Source organism: Somniosus microcephalus, chromosome 3 (assembly GCF_052327205.1).
Source record: "Somniosus microcephalus isolate GS21.2 chromosome 3, FLI_Smic_1.0, whole genome shotgun sequence".
In the NCBI taxonomy this organism is placed as follows: domain Eukaryota; kingdom Metazoa; phylum Chordata; class Chondrichthyes; order Squaliformes; family Somniosidae; genus Somniosus; species Somniosus microcephalus.
The window spans coordinates 303,612,077-303,630,668 of record NC_140989.1 but is presented as its reverse complement, the minus strand read 5'-3'; the positions used below and the strand labels follow the sequence as shown (position 1 = coordinate 303,630,668).

The 18,592-nt window shown below is 43.4% G+C and overlaps 1 protein-coding gene across 8 annotated transcripts in view; it reads right to left on the bottom strand.

Annotated features, from left to right (window-relative positions):
- patj (PATJ crumbs cell polarity complex component) overlaps nt 1-18,592 on the bottom strand; it is a 471,326-nt gene that overhangs the window by 70,750 nt on the left and 381,984 nt on the right. For 7 of the 8 annotated variants that reach the window (XM_085982870.1, XM_085982876.1, XM_085982869.1 and 4 more), the window contains one exon: nt 9,134-9,217. The exons of the other annotated variant lie outside the window; for it this stretch is intronic. In XM_085982870.1, the coding sequence (XP_085838996.1) occupies nt 9,134-9,217 (84 nt within the window). The remainder of the gene's footprint in view (nt 1-9,133; nt 9,218-18,592) is intronic. 8 annotated transcript variants of the gene reach the window in all.

Below are 18,592 nucleotides of genomic sequence, written 5' to 3'. Positions count from 1 at the left end.
CACCTAAAATAGTTCTCTTAAAGGTGAACGGTTACATACAATAGTTCTCTTAAAGGTAGACGGGTACATACACTACAGGCCCAACTAAAGGTCTGGGAACATAACAGAAGAAAAACTCAAAGCCCTAAGAGGGAGGATGTCCATGAAGGCAAAATATATTTTAGGTACTAGAAAAGGGGACAGGTGAATTCATTGGTAACTTTTGTGATTTCTTTTCATAATTGTTGAATTTTTATGTTTTTGTTATAAGTTTTTTTTTAGGAATTTGTTGTGGTGACCAAGATTTAGGGAAAAATCTCTTTCAGGAATGCGATTGGTTTCTTTTTTTATAAATGGAAATTTCTTAACTAATAGTGAAATAAGTGTCAATGATTTTTGGAGGGTTGCCTTTTGGTGAATGTGAAATTTGAATGAATCAGCATGATTTATGCCCTACTGACATTGCGTGATGCACACAAGTAAGATGCAAACTTCTTAATTTTATAGATAGATTGTACTGAGGTTAAACTGCAGAATTACACATTATTTCTCTCCCTCTCTTTAGGCTTCTTGCATTGTGTATCATTTAATGAGTTGATGTCCCTTCTATCTGCCAATGTTGCTCTGTAACTGGCCACAAAGAGCCGAGTGTAACTTTCTGATTTTTCATCTGTCTACTGAGGAAGTGCCTCAGCTTTGTACCATACTTCACCCAATGTGTGACTGAACTCAGAACTCTCTGTAGGGAATTCTGAGCACAAATCACTCCACTATAGCAATACATATTTATTTTTAATCAATAGTTCAAAGGTGCAAGTGTGAATCTGGGTCATCGTGTTTTGTTGTCCAAATGTGGAAAAGGTTTCGCTCTTCCCTTCTATTCAAATTTAAAATAAAGTGATTACATATCACTGTACACTCTATTTTTTGAAGTATAGTTGAAATACCCAGTCTGATAGCTGTTATTTTGCTATTTATTATTTACATTAAATTACGAGCACAACATTGAAGTTTGTGTTTTGAGGTTATTTTTACAACCTTTTGTTCAATGGGTTGTGTGTTAAATATTGTATCTACAGAGGCTAATCAAATGTTCTCAGAACAGCTGAATACACCTCAACAGGATTCCAATAGATGGCACACTTGACCAACATAAAATTTGTTAATGCCAGTTTCAGGAATCCAAATAATTTAGTGCTGGCTGTCAGGAACTAAACACCTTTTCAGCTTTCAAAATTCACACCCTCTTCAAAACAATGCTTGCAAATTTCTACTAGGGGTTAAAAGCCGGAATGGAACAATTGTACAGAAGATTAGTCATTCCCTGTCATCTCACGTAAAGCTTAAACCCTTTGATTTTGGAGTTGAACTCTATTTGCACCAAATAGAGTTCAACAGCATAAGGACTAAAATGCCATTATGGCATATTTACTTTCTTAGCTACTTAACTCCTCATGGACTTATGTAAAAGCTATTGGCATGGAATTCCCTTGTAATTTTCAGTGTAACACTGGCATAAGAGCCATGTTGCGCCAGATTTTTGAGGAAAGCGGCGCGCGAGTGACTTACGCTAGTTTTACACCAGATCCTCGCAACGCACAAATTTCCTCAAACATCTGCTTCGCTCCAGAGTTACTTCTGCCAAATCCCAACTTAGCTCATTAACATAGCTCCACCCCATACAAAAGACCAGAGAACACGAGTTTCCTGCTTTTACACCAATTCTGAATGTTCGTAAACGTACACCCAAACTTTTAGGCACAACAGGTCCCAAAATCACTATTTCTAGAGTTTTATGGTTATTACTCTTCTGCTGAAGTTACACCACCAGTTAACTGGTGAGTGAAGGCCCCCTCCTCACTCCTCCCCTGACTCTCCTCCCTGCCCCTCAAATCATCGTCCCTCTCCTCTCGCCTCTTCCCCACCTACAGCTGGGCAGGCTTACCATACTGGGGAGATAGTGCAGATGATTCCCCTGGACTCCTGCACCACTCCAGTCTCCATCATTTCTCTCCTCACTCTTCGCTGGGTTTCTAGCTCTCCTCTGGTTACTTACTATGCTTATTTTTCCTCTATCCTTTCCTCCAGACACTAACCCTGCTCTATGTTCCTCATTCTCCTCGGTCTCTAATAGTTCCCTCCATTCCCCCCATCCCCCCTCCCACCCTCTAATCCTGCTCTACCTCTGCCATTCACCCTGGCCTCTAATTGTTCTCTCCATTCCCCCCTCAACCTCAGCCTCTAACCCTGCTCTATCTTTGCTACTCTCCCTGGCCTCTAATCCTCCTGTTTCCCCTCCAGCCTCTAACCCCACTTTACTTTCCTCCTCTGGTCTCTTCTAGCCTCTAACATCACAGTTCTCTTGGTCCAATTATCTACCACCCTCTAGCCCAGATTAACCTGGTCTATGAGGTTTACTTTTTTAGATTATGTATATATCGCACAATCTGGGGCTAATTGTTTCTTTGTTCATTGGAGCTGCTTGTAAATACCTATCCTCAAAGTCAGAAAAACTAGGAGGAAATCATTGACTTTCTTTTGCTATTAATAGATAGATATATTAAAGGGTTTTGTACACTTGTAACAAAGAGGGATACTTTTAAGTGTGACAGGCACATGCTAGAAACATCCACCTAGAATAGTAGAATGAGCTGCATGCATATACTGATTGTCTGTCACCATTCCAGTTTCACACAGCATCTCACTACTTAACTCATACATTCTGTGTGTTATATACTTGCACTAGATTGACTGAAGATTCATAAAACAGAGACATGCCAAGCAACAAATTAGCATTCAATATTAGGTACTAAATGCAAGAATTTTGTGAAATTGGTGTCTATGTTGATTTTTCCCCAAGCTGGGAGTTTACAGAGAAAAGTGCCATTAATAACCTAAGAAACCCCGTTAAAAAGCAGGGTGCAAAGGAGATTTACTAGAATGGTACCAGGGATCAGGGACTTCAGTTATGTGGAGAGACTAGAGAAGCTGGGATTGTTCACCTTAGAGTAGAGAAGGTTAAGGGTTAATTGAGGTGTTCAAAATTATAAGGGGTTTTGATAGAGTAAATAGGGAGAAACAGTTTCCATTGGCAGGAGGGTCGGTAACCAGAGGACACAAATTTAAGGTAACTGACAAAAGAACCAGAGGGGAGATGAGCAGAACTTTTTTTGTATGCAGCGTGTTATGATGATTTGGAATGCACTACCTGAAAGGGTGGTGGAAGCAAATTCAATGGTAACTTTCACATGTGTGCTGTATGATTCTATATGGTGTTACAAATCTTTGATTTGTTTATTAATACTGTTTACTTTTCAATTATAATGAGGTATTCGTTTTAAATAGTGATAAATAATTTTCTTTATGATAAATTCAATGGGAGATCAACTGTAGCATGTTACAATATACGCCATATTGTGTAAGACTCCCATCATTATAACGCAGCATGCCCTCTGACAGTGAGCAACATCACGGGGGGTCCACTAGTACATATAAAAGTCTGGCGTCCAGCATGCAGCCATCAGACTTCCAAATGTCACAAGTATTAAAAGACAAAGAAAGCCAGTCATCTCTCCTTTATCAGTTTTTTTTTTTTTTTTAAAACCTTGATAACTTGACTTTTTTTTCCAGAGCAGGAGCCAGAGTGTTACTAGCAGCTGTAATTAGTCTGTAATTGATCTCAAGATGTGCCAATGTAGACCACTTCCCCATACAGAGTACCTTAGTACTGTGCTTCATCAACAACAGCACAGGAAATCAGCTAGTATCTATCTACATGTTATTAAAAATGATATGTCATAGGAACAGAGTAGGCCATTCAGCACCCCAAGCCTGCTCCGCCATTCAGTTAGATCACGGATGATTTGCACCTCAACGCCACTTTTGTTCCATATCCCTTGATACTCTTAACTTAAAAAAAAGCTTTCTATCTTAATCTGGAAAATTTCAATTGACCCAGCGTTTGGGGAAAGAGTTCTAGATTTCTACTACCCTTTGTGTGAAAAATATTTCCTGATTTTAGTCCTAAATGGTCTAGCTCTAATTTTAAGATTATGCCCTCTTGTTCTGGATTCCCCCCACCAGTGGAAATAGTTTCTCTGTATCTAACCTATCGAATCCCTTTATCATTTTGAACACCTTGATTAGATCACCCCTCAACCTTCTAAACTCAGGGTAATAAAAGCCAAGTTTATGCAACCTGTCCTCATAATTTAACCCTTTAAACCCTGGAATAATTCTCGTGAATTTGCGCTGTATCCCTTCCAATGCCAATGTCTTTCCTGAGGTTCGGTGCCCAAAACTGAATGTAGTGCTCCAGAGGGGGTCTGACCAAGGCTCTGTGCAACTGAAGCATCACTTCCTCACTTTTGTATTCCAATCCTCTTGAGATAAAGGCCAACGTTCCATTAGCCTTCTTGATTACTTTTTGTGCTTTATGTACATGGACACCGAAATTCCTTTGCTCCTCCACAGCTCCTAGTCCCTGACCATTAAGAAAATATTAAGATTTGTCTTTCTCAGATCCAAAGTGGATAACCTCACACTCCCCACATTGAACTCCATCTGCAATATTGGCCTGTAATTTCCGATTGGAGGCTTCCTGCGTGCGGAAAAGAATCTACAAACTTACCAGAGGGCTCCTGAGGTCCGGACACTTCTGCTCCTGGGCCTCTCCAAAGTCGAAATGCGCAGGGCCCACGTATCCCAGAGGTGCAAGCAGTTCGCAAGCGTCCCTGGGATCACGTGGGCCAGACCAGCCAATAGGAGAAGGGAATCTCCCTTCATACTTCTGACAGATAGACCTGTCAAATATATGAATGGAGATCACCCCAAAAACACAGTAAAACATTAAATAAATAAAAAAGTTTTTAAAATGACTTAAAATTACAATAAATTAAATATTTTAAACAAATAACTAAAAATAAACTTACCTTTTTTAAAAAGTATTTTTAAATTATAATTGAGTGAAATTAAAAAAAAAAAAAACTTTTTTCAACTCTTATGCTGGTAAAAGCAGGCCTCACGCCTGCTTTTGCCAGGAGTAAGATTTCTAAGGGTTTTCAGCGGGCGGAGGTTCTGCAGAAAGCAGGACTGTCCGCTTGCAGAGGCCCTTCTCCAGGGTAGGCGTCCGATCTGTCAAGAGCATTCTTGACAGATCGGAAATACCGGTTCTCGGCGCGTGCGCTTCGCGTAGGCATCGGAAAATACAGGCCATTGTTTTGGCACTGACTTAAACTGTCTATGTCCCTTTGTAACTTTATGCTCCCATCCACACAACTTACTGTGCTTCCAAACTTAGTGTCATCTGCAATTTAGATGAAGAAATAGAGAGTTGTATATCCAAGTTATTTACATCTATGGTAAAAAGCTGAGACCTCAGTATAGATCCCTGGGGAACACCATGTCATATCCCACCAATCAGAGAACAAACCCTTTATTCCTACTCTCTGTCTCCTACCTCCCAAACAATTACCAACCCATGTTACAAGGTTACCTCAAATTCCATGTGTTCTTATTTTTGCTAATAATCTCTTGTATGGAACCTTATCAAATGCCTGGAAGTCAACATAGACAACATCCATAGACACTTTCCTATCACCAAGCTAGTGACCTCCTCCCAAAATTCAACTAGGTTAGACATGACCTACCCATGACAAATTCATACAGACTCTCTTTGATCAGTGAATATTTTTCATAATACTAAGGTCAGTCTGTCTCTGATGATAGATTCCAATAAGATCCCCACAATTAATGTTAAACTGACAGGTCTGCGCTTGCCTGCTTTCTCCCTCTCTCTGGCCGGGATTTCCCGCCCGGAACAGGGGGACTAAGTAGATGTAGTTCCCTGCCCGGAAACCAGCCTAATTGACAGGTTCCAAGCTTTGGGGGGGGGGGGGGGGGTTCCGATTCTTGACCCCGGGGCTGAGTTGCAATCCCTGGGGGGGGAGGCCCCCAAGGCTGTTCTCAGCTTGCTGCAGCTACCGGGAATCCCAAGGCCTGGGATCCCTGGCCACCAGCTGTAAAACCTGCACAACAGGTTAGAGCAAAGGTTTCAGGCCTCATTATAATATTTAAAATGCCAACCCGCCCCCCCTGGCAGCAAGTTGGCTACCCGCCCCCATCCTGCCTGAGTAAAAGGTGGAAAAGGACAGGTTGGAGGCGGGTTTTAGATTTTTACAACTTTCATTTCCCGCTGCCTCCAACCCATCTGTTTTATCATGTTAAAATTCCCCCCTCGGTTCTTAAATAATGGAGTGACATTTGCAATTTTCCAATCCAAAGGCATCTGCCATCTTTTGTTTCCAAAGTCCTACGTTAATAATGGCTATGCATTTTTCCAGGTTAATTGTGTCTGTACACCTGCCCCATCATGTTTTTAGTCAGATTTCCTCATTGACGTGACAGCCTGGAATGGTGAAGTTAAATGATCTGTCCACTGGGTGTCCCTGCAATTTCAGGTCTCTCAAGCTCCTCTGGTATCCATCCTACGACAGGTAAGTGAATTTGAAAACATTTACAGTACTTATTTTTAAAAATCCTCCAGTTCAACATTTGAGGAGACCAAAGCCATCGTCTTTGACCCCCCAATCAGAAACTCCACTCCCTTGCCACTGGTTCCACTGTCTGCCCAGCTATTCTCAGGCTGAACCAGTGTTCGCAACCTAAGTATTCTCTTTGACCCTTAGCTGAGCTTCAGACCCCATATTCTTTCCATCACAAAGATGACCTTTTCCCACCTCTACAACAACGCCACGCTCCTATCTCAGCTCCTCTGTCGCTATGAATCCTTATACATGTCTGTGTCACTTCCAGACTCTAATCCATCAGCACCCGGTCATGCATTAAGCCCCACTTACCCCTCATCGCAGTCCTCACTGACCTACATTTGGTCCCTGTTCACCACTGCATCAAGTTTCAAATCCATGTCTTTGTCTTTAAATCCTTCCTTGGCCTTGCCCCATCCCATCGCTACACCCAAGTCAAGCCCTATACTCTCTCTGAACTCAGTTCCTCTTGGCTCCAGCACTCTTGTATATCGCCTTCCCTTTGCCCCAGCATTGGCGATGGAGCCTTCGGTTACCTCAGTCCTACCCTCTGGAATTCCTTCCTAAACCCCTCCATCTCTTCACCTCTCTCCTACAAAAACCTCCTCAAATCCCATCTCTTCAGTCGAGATTTTGGTCACTCCCATTTAATTTATCCTTTCTTGACACTGCATCTGTTTTCAAGGGATTATGATGAAGGTTTTTTGGTTGCAAAAAAAATAAGAAAGATAATGAGAGAGAGAGAGAGAGAAAGTGGAGATAAAATGAATAAATTGTTTTTAGGTTAACCTACTAGAGTGAGAAATAAGTTAGTTTCCTAAACAATATTAATCCTGGTGCTATTAATGTAGCATTTATAAAATGAAAATAAACCCTGCAGTATAAAGCAAAACAGATTAAAGGGGAAGTAAAATCCCTTAAGGAGCCGAGCACTATCTGTTAAAGCTGATTCAGCCTGCCTGTGACAGCTCAGTGGTTTGATATGCACGCACAGGCACATTTACAGCTTTTGATATGGCCATTTTTCAATGTCTGATGCCAGGAAGTCACTTGTCTAATCTTCTCATTAGTGGGCACTTCAGTGTTTACAGATGATTGAACAGAACAGATGGATGGGTCTTGGCATTCCCATTTTAAAAAAGAAACCAGTTTTTGGTAATAATGGGCCACTTATTAAACCTGTTCACAATTTGATTAACTTTTCTTAAAGTAACTGACATAGCATGTAACACAATGTCAGCATGTTCAGTGGCTATGCTGTGATGCTAACTGCTTGAACATGTACAGATCAGTAACAATAGATTATTTTATATTCTCCAGCCACATTTCATTTTCCATTAAAACATTTGAAACAAGCTGTTTGAATTCGACAGTCATTTCTCTTCATGCACAATTTTTCTTTGCTACATTTTTTACCATAAAATTTAGGCAAAAATAATTTCCTTTTTCAACAGCTATAAATATGTTTTTTTCTATTAATAACATAAGAACACCACAGAATGTACAGGTAAACACATATTTGGTGTGAGGAGACGCGTGTGGAGCATAAACACTGGCATAAACAACCTGCTGGGCCGAATGGCCCGATTCTATGCTGTAAATGCTATGTATTACTTCTCTTTGCAAACATTGTGGAACAACTGTTTTCAGGTAAAGGCAACCACAGCAAAGACAGGTGCCTCAGAAATTTGACCCTGGTGTTTATTAGAGCACACAAAGCTGGAGTAATTACCCTTGTGCACTAACGGGCAAGTTAGCAGTTTCTCACAGTCTAACAGACATTCCAGGAATATATACAGCTGGTGATATTCTATTCGCTTTACTTCTTGACACAGCAGCATTAGTTAAGCAGCTGTGACCCAACTGCTTCAGCTTCCAGTCAAGTACTTTTGATCAACCTAACTATAATCGCAGTTTTATAAACATAATTCCTAACTTTATCAAGTAATGTAATAGTTGGATTTTTATCCTTTGTCCAGCTGTGCAGTTATACTGTTACTTCCTCACCTCTTCCCTCTTCACCAAAATACATTGTTCAGTCATTTATTATTCCAGTAAAATAATAAAATCGTTTACCCAGAATTATCTTTAAAAGGAAAAAATCTCACTCTGTTATTGTAGCAGAAGTTTCAGTGTCTTTGAGGTCTTGTAAACAAGGGAACAGTCATTTATTAGGATGATGAAAGGAAACTCTACATTTAAATCTTTCTTCAACACAATAGCTTGTCCAGAAGCGCAAAGGGCAGTTCTGTGGATGTATATGTTCTGGAAAGATATAAAAGGTGATGGTTCAAAGTGTCTAATTGTAAACTAAAACATTTGTGGCTCGAACGTGTGCTAAAGAAAATTGTGAACTGAATGAAAACTAAAAAGAGCCAAGTTACCCCATATTAGACTTTTGAAATTAGTTATTAGGGAAGGCCACTGAAGTAGTTAGTATCAACGGATTCAAGAAGAAAATGGGTGTATTTCTGGAGAGAAAAAGGGTTGAGTGATGTGGTGAGAAGGTGGGTAGCTAGCTCGAAAAAAGGGACCCGTTGCCATTACCTGTAATATTTTGTTCTTATGCACTGCATTTCCAAAATATAATGTAACACTGCTGCACTCACCTCCAAGACTTGGTCCCCAGCCCAGAGCCTGCTGTCTTTAGCAGCTGCACCCTCTTCATATACTTCATGAATAACTATTGCGTCCTGAAATAAATCCATAATTATCATTTAGCATTACCAGAATTTGTACACATCTGGAAGCTGCTTTCCTAATCAGTTTAGATAAATCCCAGTGGTATTCATTAAATGCTCAATTTGTTCCCTGAAGTACTTACAGTAAGAAATAGTAGGCAATGGCAGTGGGAAATAGAAAAATCTTCTGTAGTTGGATATCAAAACTAGAGGCTCAAATAGTTTTTACAAGTGTACTGGTCCAGAACCTCACGTTCAATCCTCGAGATGCTGACACAATGACTGGGTTTCTTTCAAACTGTTTTGTATCTATAACAAGGTGTGGACTTTTTTTTTACATTACATATGCTATATAAATGCAAGTAATTGTTGTTGTTGTGTGACACTTGAATGTGATGGCCATATGCTTAAAACTGTGGGGTAGATTTTCATCTTCACTGCCTGGTCGGTAATCTGGCCAAGTAGATCACCAGCCCGTTATAGAACCCATCTATTTTCATTCCATTCATTACAATGGAATCCTTCCATATGCTTATAAAAAAATAAATGTATATACACACATTATATATAGCTGGATGATCAGGCCACCGCTGCCCAATGTCAGCAGTCTGAAGCCCGGACCATTTTGATGGCATGGGCTTGTTAAAGTTGCATTAATGGGCTGCTCCTGCATTTCCAGCAGTGATGGGCCCTCTGCCAGATTGGAGGTTGGAATTTTTGGCAGGCCTGGCACCTATTTAAAGCACGCCTGCAGCTCAAAACTCGAACATTTTGCTGCTCTTGGAAGATTTGGGCTGCAACATGTCTCAGTCAAGAGCGTCTAGATTTATTGAGTTAGCAGTGGAGGTCCTTGCTGAGCAGATGAGAGAATGCAGGCAGGCCATCATCCTCTTGGATTGCAGGAAGGTGCCAGGTAGGACTCTGTAGCAGGACTGGAAGAAGGTGGCAGATTACCAGGACCATCACCCACAGGGCATGGGGGCAGTGCCGCAAGTGCTTCAACAACATTACCCGGACAGCAAGATGTCTTGCTATCTCTATTTTGCGGCTATACCTTGCCCCAGCACTTACGCTCCCCCCCCCCACCAATGCCCCTCAGCACTGTAAACACTTCTTTCCCCCACGCCACATGCTTCTCCTCCAATCACAATGGCAAGCTGCACTAACCCTGTTCATTAGAATATCACACTCACCTACTGCTAATGCCCTCACAAGAAGCCAAACAGCATTGTGCTTTTACCTGGTAGCAACTGGAAAGCATTTCACTCCTTATTTAAAGTAATTGGTAGAAGGATTAGCGGGGAGTTAAGGAGAACTTTTTTCACCCAGAGGGTGGTGGGGGTCTGGAACTCACTGCCTGAAAGGGTGCTAGAGGCAGAAACCCTCATCACATTTAAAAAGTACTTGGATATGCACCTGAAGTGCCGTAACCTACAAGGCTACGGACCAAGAGCGGGAAAGTGGGATTAGGCTGGATTGCTCTTTTTCGGCCGGCACAGACACAATGGGTCGAATGGCCCTCTTCTGTGCCATACATTTCTATGCTTCTATGATCCTTTGCCAGAGCAAATGCTGTGGATGCTGGAAATTTGAAATAAAAACAGAAAATGCTGGAAATGCTCAGCGGGTCAGGCAGAACGGTTCTGATGAAAGGTCATTGACCTGAAACGTTAATTCTGTTTCTCGCTCCAGATGTTGGCTGACCTGATGAGTATTTCCAGCAATTTCTGTTTTTATTTCACTCCTCTGCCAACTGCATTCACATTTCTGATGCTTTCTGTGCATCAGCAATTGTTTGAGGTATTGGACAGCCTGCCTAGGCGCTGTCATATCATGCCTAAGAGCATGTAGGAGCCCACTTCTAGTTTGTGTGGCGCTCTGGCGCAAGGCATCAACAGTCCATCACAGAGTATGTGGCACCTCTATGAATGCCGCTGTGTCTGTCACCAGCTCTTGCAGCTTTAATCAAAGCTCAAACTGATGCCATTCACTGCAGCAACATCTCCACTGCCTTCAAAAGGCCTGGGGACGTATTAATGGGAATTTTTACTCTGCCACAGATCTACTCTCCCGAATATCAGTGGAAATGAGGAGTTGCAGCTCCATGGGAATGGCACATGTTGCCCTCACAGGATGGCACATCTGCTGTTTCACCATCCCCTCAAGCAATGCTGGACATGGTGCCAGAAAGCCAAATGGGGACAGACTGCCTTGGCAGCAACTAAGATGGTGTAGTCTGCATCCTCACAGTCATTGGAATCCCTCATCAGATGGCAAAAGGTTTCCTCGCTGTGCAGGCTCCATTAGCTGTCCCCGTTGCACAGCAAAGTTGCGTAGAATGCAGCAGACGACCATAATCTGGGACACTCTCTGTGGGCTGTACTGCAGAAAACTCTCAGACATGTCAGCCAGTGGCTCAGTTGGTAGTGCTCTCACCTCTGAGTCAAAGAGGTTGTGGGTTCGAGTCCCATTCCAGAGACTTGAGCACAAAAATCCAGGCCGACACTCCAGTGCAGTACTGAGGAAGTGCTGCACTGTTGGAGGTGCAGTCTTTTGAATGAGACATTAAGCCGAGGCCCTGTCTGCTCTCAGGTGAATGTAAAAGATCCCATGGCACTATTTCGAAGAGCAGGGGAGTTATTCCTGATGTCCTCGCCAATATATATCTTTCAATAAGCATCACTAATAAAACAGATTATCTGGTCATTATCACATTGCTGTTTGCAGGATCTTGCTGTGCGCAAATTGGCTGCCGCCTTTCCTACATTACAACAGTGACTACACTTCATTGGCTGTAAAGCGCTTTGGGACGTCCTGAGGTTGTGAAAGGCGCTATATAAATGCAAGTCTTTCTTTTTTGTCCAGGCAGCACAAGCGTTGGTTGAGTATTCCAAGGTCTGCTCGAAGATGGCTCCAGTGATCCCATGGCTCAGGTTGTACAACCTTTCAGCCAGCAAGCATGGGCTTTTTACAGTCATCGTCAGCCAGCTGTAAAGAGCGTAGCCCTTGTTCCAAGCAGCCAGCCTCAGTTTCTTTTGTTACCTCCAGACTCAACTATTCCAGTGCTCTCCTAGTCTACCTCCCATCTTCCACCCTCCATAAACTTGAGCTCATTCAAAAATCTGCTGCCCGTATCGTCTGACCTACATGGCTCCTGGTCCACCAACGCCTTAATTTAAAAATTCTCATTCTTGTGTTCAAATCCCTCCATGGCCTTATCTGTAACCTCCTCCAGCCCTACTACCCTCTAAGAACTCTGCGTTCTCCCAAATCTTGTGCTTCCCCCACTCCCTTTGTCCCAGCATTGGTGGCCATGCCTTCAGCCAGCTAGGCCGCAAGCTCTGGAATTCCCTCCCTAAACCTCTCTTTCCACCTCTCTCTCCACCTTCAATACCCTCCTTAAAATTTATCTCTTTGACAAAGCTTTTAGTCACCTGTCCTAATATCTCTTTCTTTAGCTTCATTTGTCTTATTATGCTCCTGTGAAGTGCCTTGGGATGTTTTCCTACATTAAATGCACTATAAAAATGCAAAAAAAAAATTGATGAAATATTTGTGTGCATAATTCTATAAACCTGGCTGTGGACCAGCAGGAAATGTGTTCAAACAATGTTTATTTTTGAATTTGAAAGCGGGAATTCAAGTAACAGATTAGCAATTGTAATTTATTGACAGTTTACATTACCCAAAGGGGTCATTCCAGGGATGTTTCCTGTCCTGCAAGGCCCAGGTGCACGAACAGGCCATAATGCTGGCTCGGTTTGTACAGATCACATGTCTGGCTGCTATAACTACAATTCAGAATTTCTACCTTTAAGGTAATTCGTGCCAAACAAAACTTTTTTTCAAGCCATCGCTTTGCAACTTCCCATGTTACATTGTCTGAGGCAGACATTCAATGCGAATTGTACATCAATAACCTGCACTATTTCCAGAACTATAATGATATTGAATTTTTAATGTTTGCCAATGTTATCATTTTTTTCTCCAGTTTTCTCTTTTCTCCCCCCTCCTAAACATAGAAATATAGAAGATAGGAGCAGGAGTAGGCCATTCGGCCCCTCTAGCCTGCTCCGCCATTCAATGCGATCATGGCTGATCATCCAAGTTCAGTACCCAGTCCCTGCTTTCTCCCCATACACCTTGATCCCTTTAGCCTTAAGAAATATATCCAACTCCTTCTTGAATATATTTAATGAATTGGCCTCTACTGCCTTCTGTGGTAGAGAATTCCACAGGTTCACCACTCTCTGGGTGAAGAAATTCCTCCTCATTTCTGTCCTAAAAGGCCTACCCCTTATCCTTAGACTGTGACCCCTGGTTCTGGATTCCCCGACCATCGGGAACATCCTCCCTGCATCTAGTCTGTCCAGTCCTGCCAGAATTTTATAATTTTCAATGAGATCCCCTCTCATTCTTCTAAACTCCAGCGAGTACAAGCCCAATCGACCCAATCTCTCCTCATACGTCATTCCTGCCATCCCAGGTATCAGTCTGGTGAATCTTCGCTGCACTCCTTCCGTGGCAAGAATATCCTTCCTCAGATAAGGCGACCAAAACTGCACACAATACTCAAGGTGTGGTCTCACCAAGGCCCTGTACAACTGCAGCAAGACATCCTTGTTCTTGTACTCGAACCCTCTTGCTACGAAGGCCAACATACCATTTGCCTTCTTAACCGCTGGTGCACCTGCATGCTTACCTTCAGCGACTGGTGCACAAGGACACCCAGGTCTCGTTGCACTTCCCCTTCTCCCAATCTATTGCCATTCAGATAATAATCTGCCTTCCTGTTTTTGACACCAAAGTGGATAACCTCACATTTATCCACGTTATATTGCATCTGCTATGCTTCTGCCCAATCACCCAACCTGTCCAAATCATCCTGTAGTTTCTCAGCATCCTCCTCACAGCACACACGCCCAACCAGCTTTGTGTCATCTGCAAATTTGGAGATATTACATCTAGTTCCCTTGTCTAGATCATTAATATATAGTGAACAGCTGGGGTCCAAGGACCGATCCCGACGGTACCCCACTAGTCACTGCCTGCCACTCGGACAAAGACCCGTTTATTCCAACTCTTTGCTTTCTATCTGCCAACCAGTTGTCTATCCAAGTCAATACCTTGCCCCCAATCCCATGTGCCTTAACTTTACACGCTAATCTCTTATGTGGGACCTTATTGAAAGCCTTCTGAAAGTCCAAATACACCACATCCACTGGTTCTCCCTTATCTATTTTACTAGTTACATCCTCAAAAAATTCCAGTAGATTAGTCAAGCACGATTTACCTTTTGTAAATCCATGTTGACTTTGTCTGATCCTGTCATTGTTTTCCAAGTGCTCTGCTATTACATCTTTCATAATGGACTCCAGCATTTTCCCCACTACCGATGTCAGGCTTACCGGTCTGTAATTCCCCGTTTTCTCTCTACCACCTTTTTTGAATAGTGAGGTAACATTAGCTACCCTCCAATCCATGGGTACTGTTCCAGATTCCATCGAATGTTGGAAGATGATCAGCAATGCATCTACTATTTCTAGGGCCACTTCCTTAAGTACCCTAGGATGTAGATTATCAGGCCCTGGGGATTTATCGGCCTTCAATCCCATCAATTTCCCTAACACCATTTCCCTACAAATATTGATTTCTTTCAGTTCCTCCCTTTCATCAGACCCTATGTTTCCCGACATCTCTGGGACGTTATTTGTATCCTCCTTTGTGAAGACAGAACCAAAATATGTATTTGATTGGTCTGCCATTTCTTTGTTCCCCATTATAAATTCCCCTGATTCTGACTGCAAGGGACCTGCGCTTGACTTCACTAATCTTTTTCTCTTCACATATATATATATATAAAAGCTTTTACAGTCAGTTTTTATGTTCCCTGCAAGCTTACTCTCATATTCTATTTTCCCTTTCTTAATTAATCCCTTTGTCCTCCTTTGTTGAATCCTAAACTGCTCCCAATCCTCTGGATTACTGCTTTTTTTGGCCAATTTGTATGTCCTCTCCTTGGATCTTATGCTATCCCTAATTTCCCTCGTTAGCCACGGTTGAGTCACCTTTTTTGTTTTATTTTTATGCCAAACTGGGATGAACAAATTCTGTAGTTCATCCATTCGGTCTTTGAATGTTTGCCATTGCCTATCCACCGTCAACCCTTTGAGTGACATTCCCCAATCAATCCTACCCAATTCGCGCCTCAGACCATCGTAGTTTCCTTTATTTAAATTCAGGACCCTAGTCTCTGAGTCAACTACTTCATTCTCCAGCTTAATGAAGAATTCGATCATATTATGATCGCTCCAACCCAAGGGGCCTCGTACAACAAGATTGCTAATTAATCCTTTCTCGTTACATAATACCCAGTCTAAGATGGCCTGATCTCTGGTTGGTTCCTCTACATATTGGTCCAGGAAACCATCCCATAAACACTCCAGGAATTCCTCCTCCACAGTATTATTACTAATTTGGTTAGCCCAATCCAACTGGTGCTGGAGTACTGTTTCACAGGTGCCAGCGACCCACCAGTACCTCACCCAATTGGCCATCCTTCATGTGTGAGCCTCAACAGCAAGTGTCAGCAGGCTATTGAACTAGGGGTAACAACAGAAAATGCTGGAAAAACTCAGCAGGCCAGGCAACATCCGTGGAGAGAGAAATAGAGTCAACGTTTCAGTTCGAAACCCTTCGTCAGAACTGAAAAAACACAGGAAATGAAACAGATAAAAAGGCCAGTTTGGGGGCTGGGAAATGGGGATGAAAGAACAAAAAAGGGAAGTGAAGAGACATTAGGAGGTATTCAAAACGAGACGAGATGGTGATAGGACTAGTAAAGAGACAAAAGACAGCTCTAGATTAGGTGTGAAATGCGCTGGCAGAATGAGACAGCTGCCATGTGGGAGAGAAAAAAAGGGGGGGGGGAAGGGCACAAAACAAAGGTGTGGATAAAAAATATATGTAAAAATGTAATGGGGGCCGAGGTTATGATCTGAAATTGTTGAACTCGATATCGAGTCCGGAAGGCTGTAAAGTTCCTAATCGGAAGATGAGGTGCTGTTCCTCGAGCTTACGCTGGGTTTCCGTGGAACAATGCAAGAGCCAGAGTACGGTGAGGTCCGAGTGGGAATGGGGCGGTGAATTAAAATGACAGGCGACCGGAAGCTCGGGGTCACCCTAACCGACTGAACGGAGGTGTTCCGCAAAGTGGTCACCCAATCTGCGTTTGGTCTCCCCAATGTAGAGGAGACCACATCGTGAGCAGCGAATACAGTATACTAGATTGCAAGAAGTACAAGTAAATCGCTGTTACACCTGGAAGGGGTGTTTGGGGCCCTGGACAGTGGGAAGGGGGGGTATAAGGGCAGGTGCTGCATCTCCTGCGCTTGCACGGGAAGGTGCCGGGCGAAGGGGAAGGGGTGTTGGGGGAATGGACTAGGGTGTCTCGGTGGGAGCGGTCCCTATGGAATGCTGAAAGGCGAGGGGAGGGGAAGATGTGTTTGGTGGTGGGATCACGTTGGAGGTGGCGGAAATGGCGGAGGATGATCCGTTGAATGTGGAGGCTGGCGCAGTGAAAGGTGAGGACAAGGGGAACTCTGTCATGGTTCCGGGAGGGAGGGGCAGGGGTGAGGGCAGAAGTGCGGGAGATAGAACGGACACGGTCAAGGGCTATGTCAACCACGGTAGAGGGGAATCCTCGGTTGAGGAAAAAGGAAGACATGTCGGAAGCACTAATGTGGAAGGTTGCATCGTCGGAGCAGATGCGGCGGTAACGGAGAAACTGGGAGAATGGAATTGAGTCCTTACAGGAGGCGGGGTGGGAGGAAGTGTAGTCCAGGGAGCTGTGGGAATCAGTGGGCTTGTAGTGAAATTATTTGACTAGAGGTTACTGAGAGCCTTACCTGATCTCTCCCTAACCCGGGGGCATTGACTGGGTGCAATTATTTTTTATTATGAGCATAGTTTGTAAAACCTGGGATCAACATCAATATTCACTTGAGTTTCATCAGTCCTCTCATTCTAATCACCAGTCCTCTGGACAGCAGCATTATATCTTAACAGCAATCAAGATTAAACATCTCAGTAACAAAGTAAAAGGAAAACATTGGCAAGGTAAAAAAAAAACAAGCAGGTAATATATTTATTTATCTCTCTATCTAGCTATCATGCAAAAATAGATCCTTCCTACATATTCAGTTCACTGGCAGTTGTACTTGGAACTGCAGTGAGGTAGGGAACATATGAATCAACAGTAAAGAAAGGGGCTGGAAACTGCCTGCCAATTACAAGAGCCCCGAGACCGGAGAGGCAGCGGACCTGCGAGGGATCACCAGAGGCGGCGGAGCTACTTAAAGGGAAGCCCAAGGCAGCGAGGCCCAGAGCCCCGAGACCGGAGAGGCAGCGGACCTGCGAGGGATCACCAGAGGCGTACCAATCCAGGTTCCGGGAGAGAGGTAAAAAGTAATCCAAGTGTGACGTCAGCAGGAAGCAGGTAAGTGATTGGTTGGTGAGTATTTCTCTCTTTTTTTTTTAAACTTTAACTCTGTTTTATAGTTTCTACAGTCTCTCTGGTGTAGCGGGGACTGTTGGTAAACTATTTAACTGTAGTGTAATTAGTGGGATTGATTGATTTAATTTAAACTCAATTAATTAAAGGGTAAGTCATGGCAGGACAGCCCGGCCCTGTGATCTGCTCCTCCTGCGAGATGTGGGAACTCAGGGACATTTCCTGTGTCCCTGACAACATGATGTGCAGGAAGTGCACCCAGCTGCAGCTATTGACAGACCACATTGCGGCGCTGGAGCTGTGATTGGATGCATACTGGAGCGTTCATGATGCTCGGGACATCGTGAATAGCACGTTTACGGAGTTGGACACACCGCAGGTAGAGGTTGGACAGGAAGAAAAGGAACAGGTGACCAAGAGGCAGAGTACTAGGCGCATGCAGGTACTGCAGGGGTCCCCTGTGGCCATCCCCCTCTCCAACAGATATACTACTTTGAGTACTGTTGGGGGAGATGGCTTATCAGAGGAAGGCAGCAGCAGCCAACTTCCTGGCACCAGGGGTGGCTCTGCTGCACAGAATGGGAGGAAAAAGAGTGGTAGAGCTATAGTAATAGGGGATTCAATTGTAAGGGGAATAGATAGGCGTTTCTGCGGCCGCAAACGAGACTCCAGGATGGTGTGTTGCCTCCCTGGTGCAAGGGTCAAGGATGTCTCCGAGCGGCTGCAGAACATCTTGGAAGGGGAGGGTGAACAGCCAGTTGTCGTGGTGCATATAGGCACCAACAATATAGGTAAAAAGCGGGATGAGGTCCTAAAAGCGGAATATAGGGAGTTAGGAGGTAAATTAAAAAACAGGACCTCAAAGTTAGTAATCT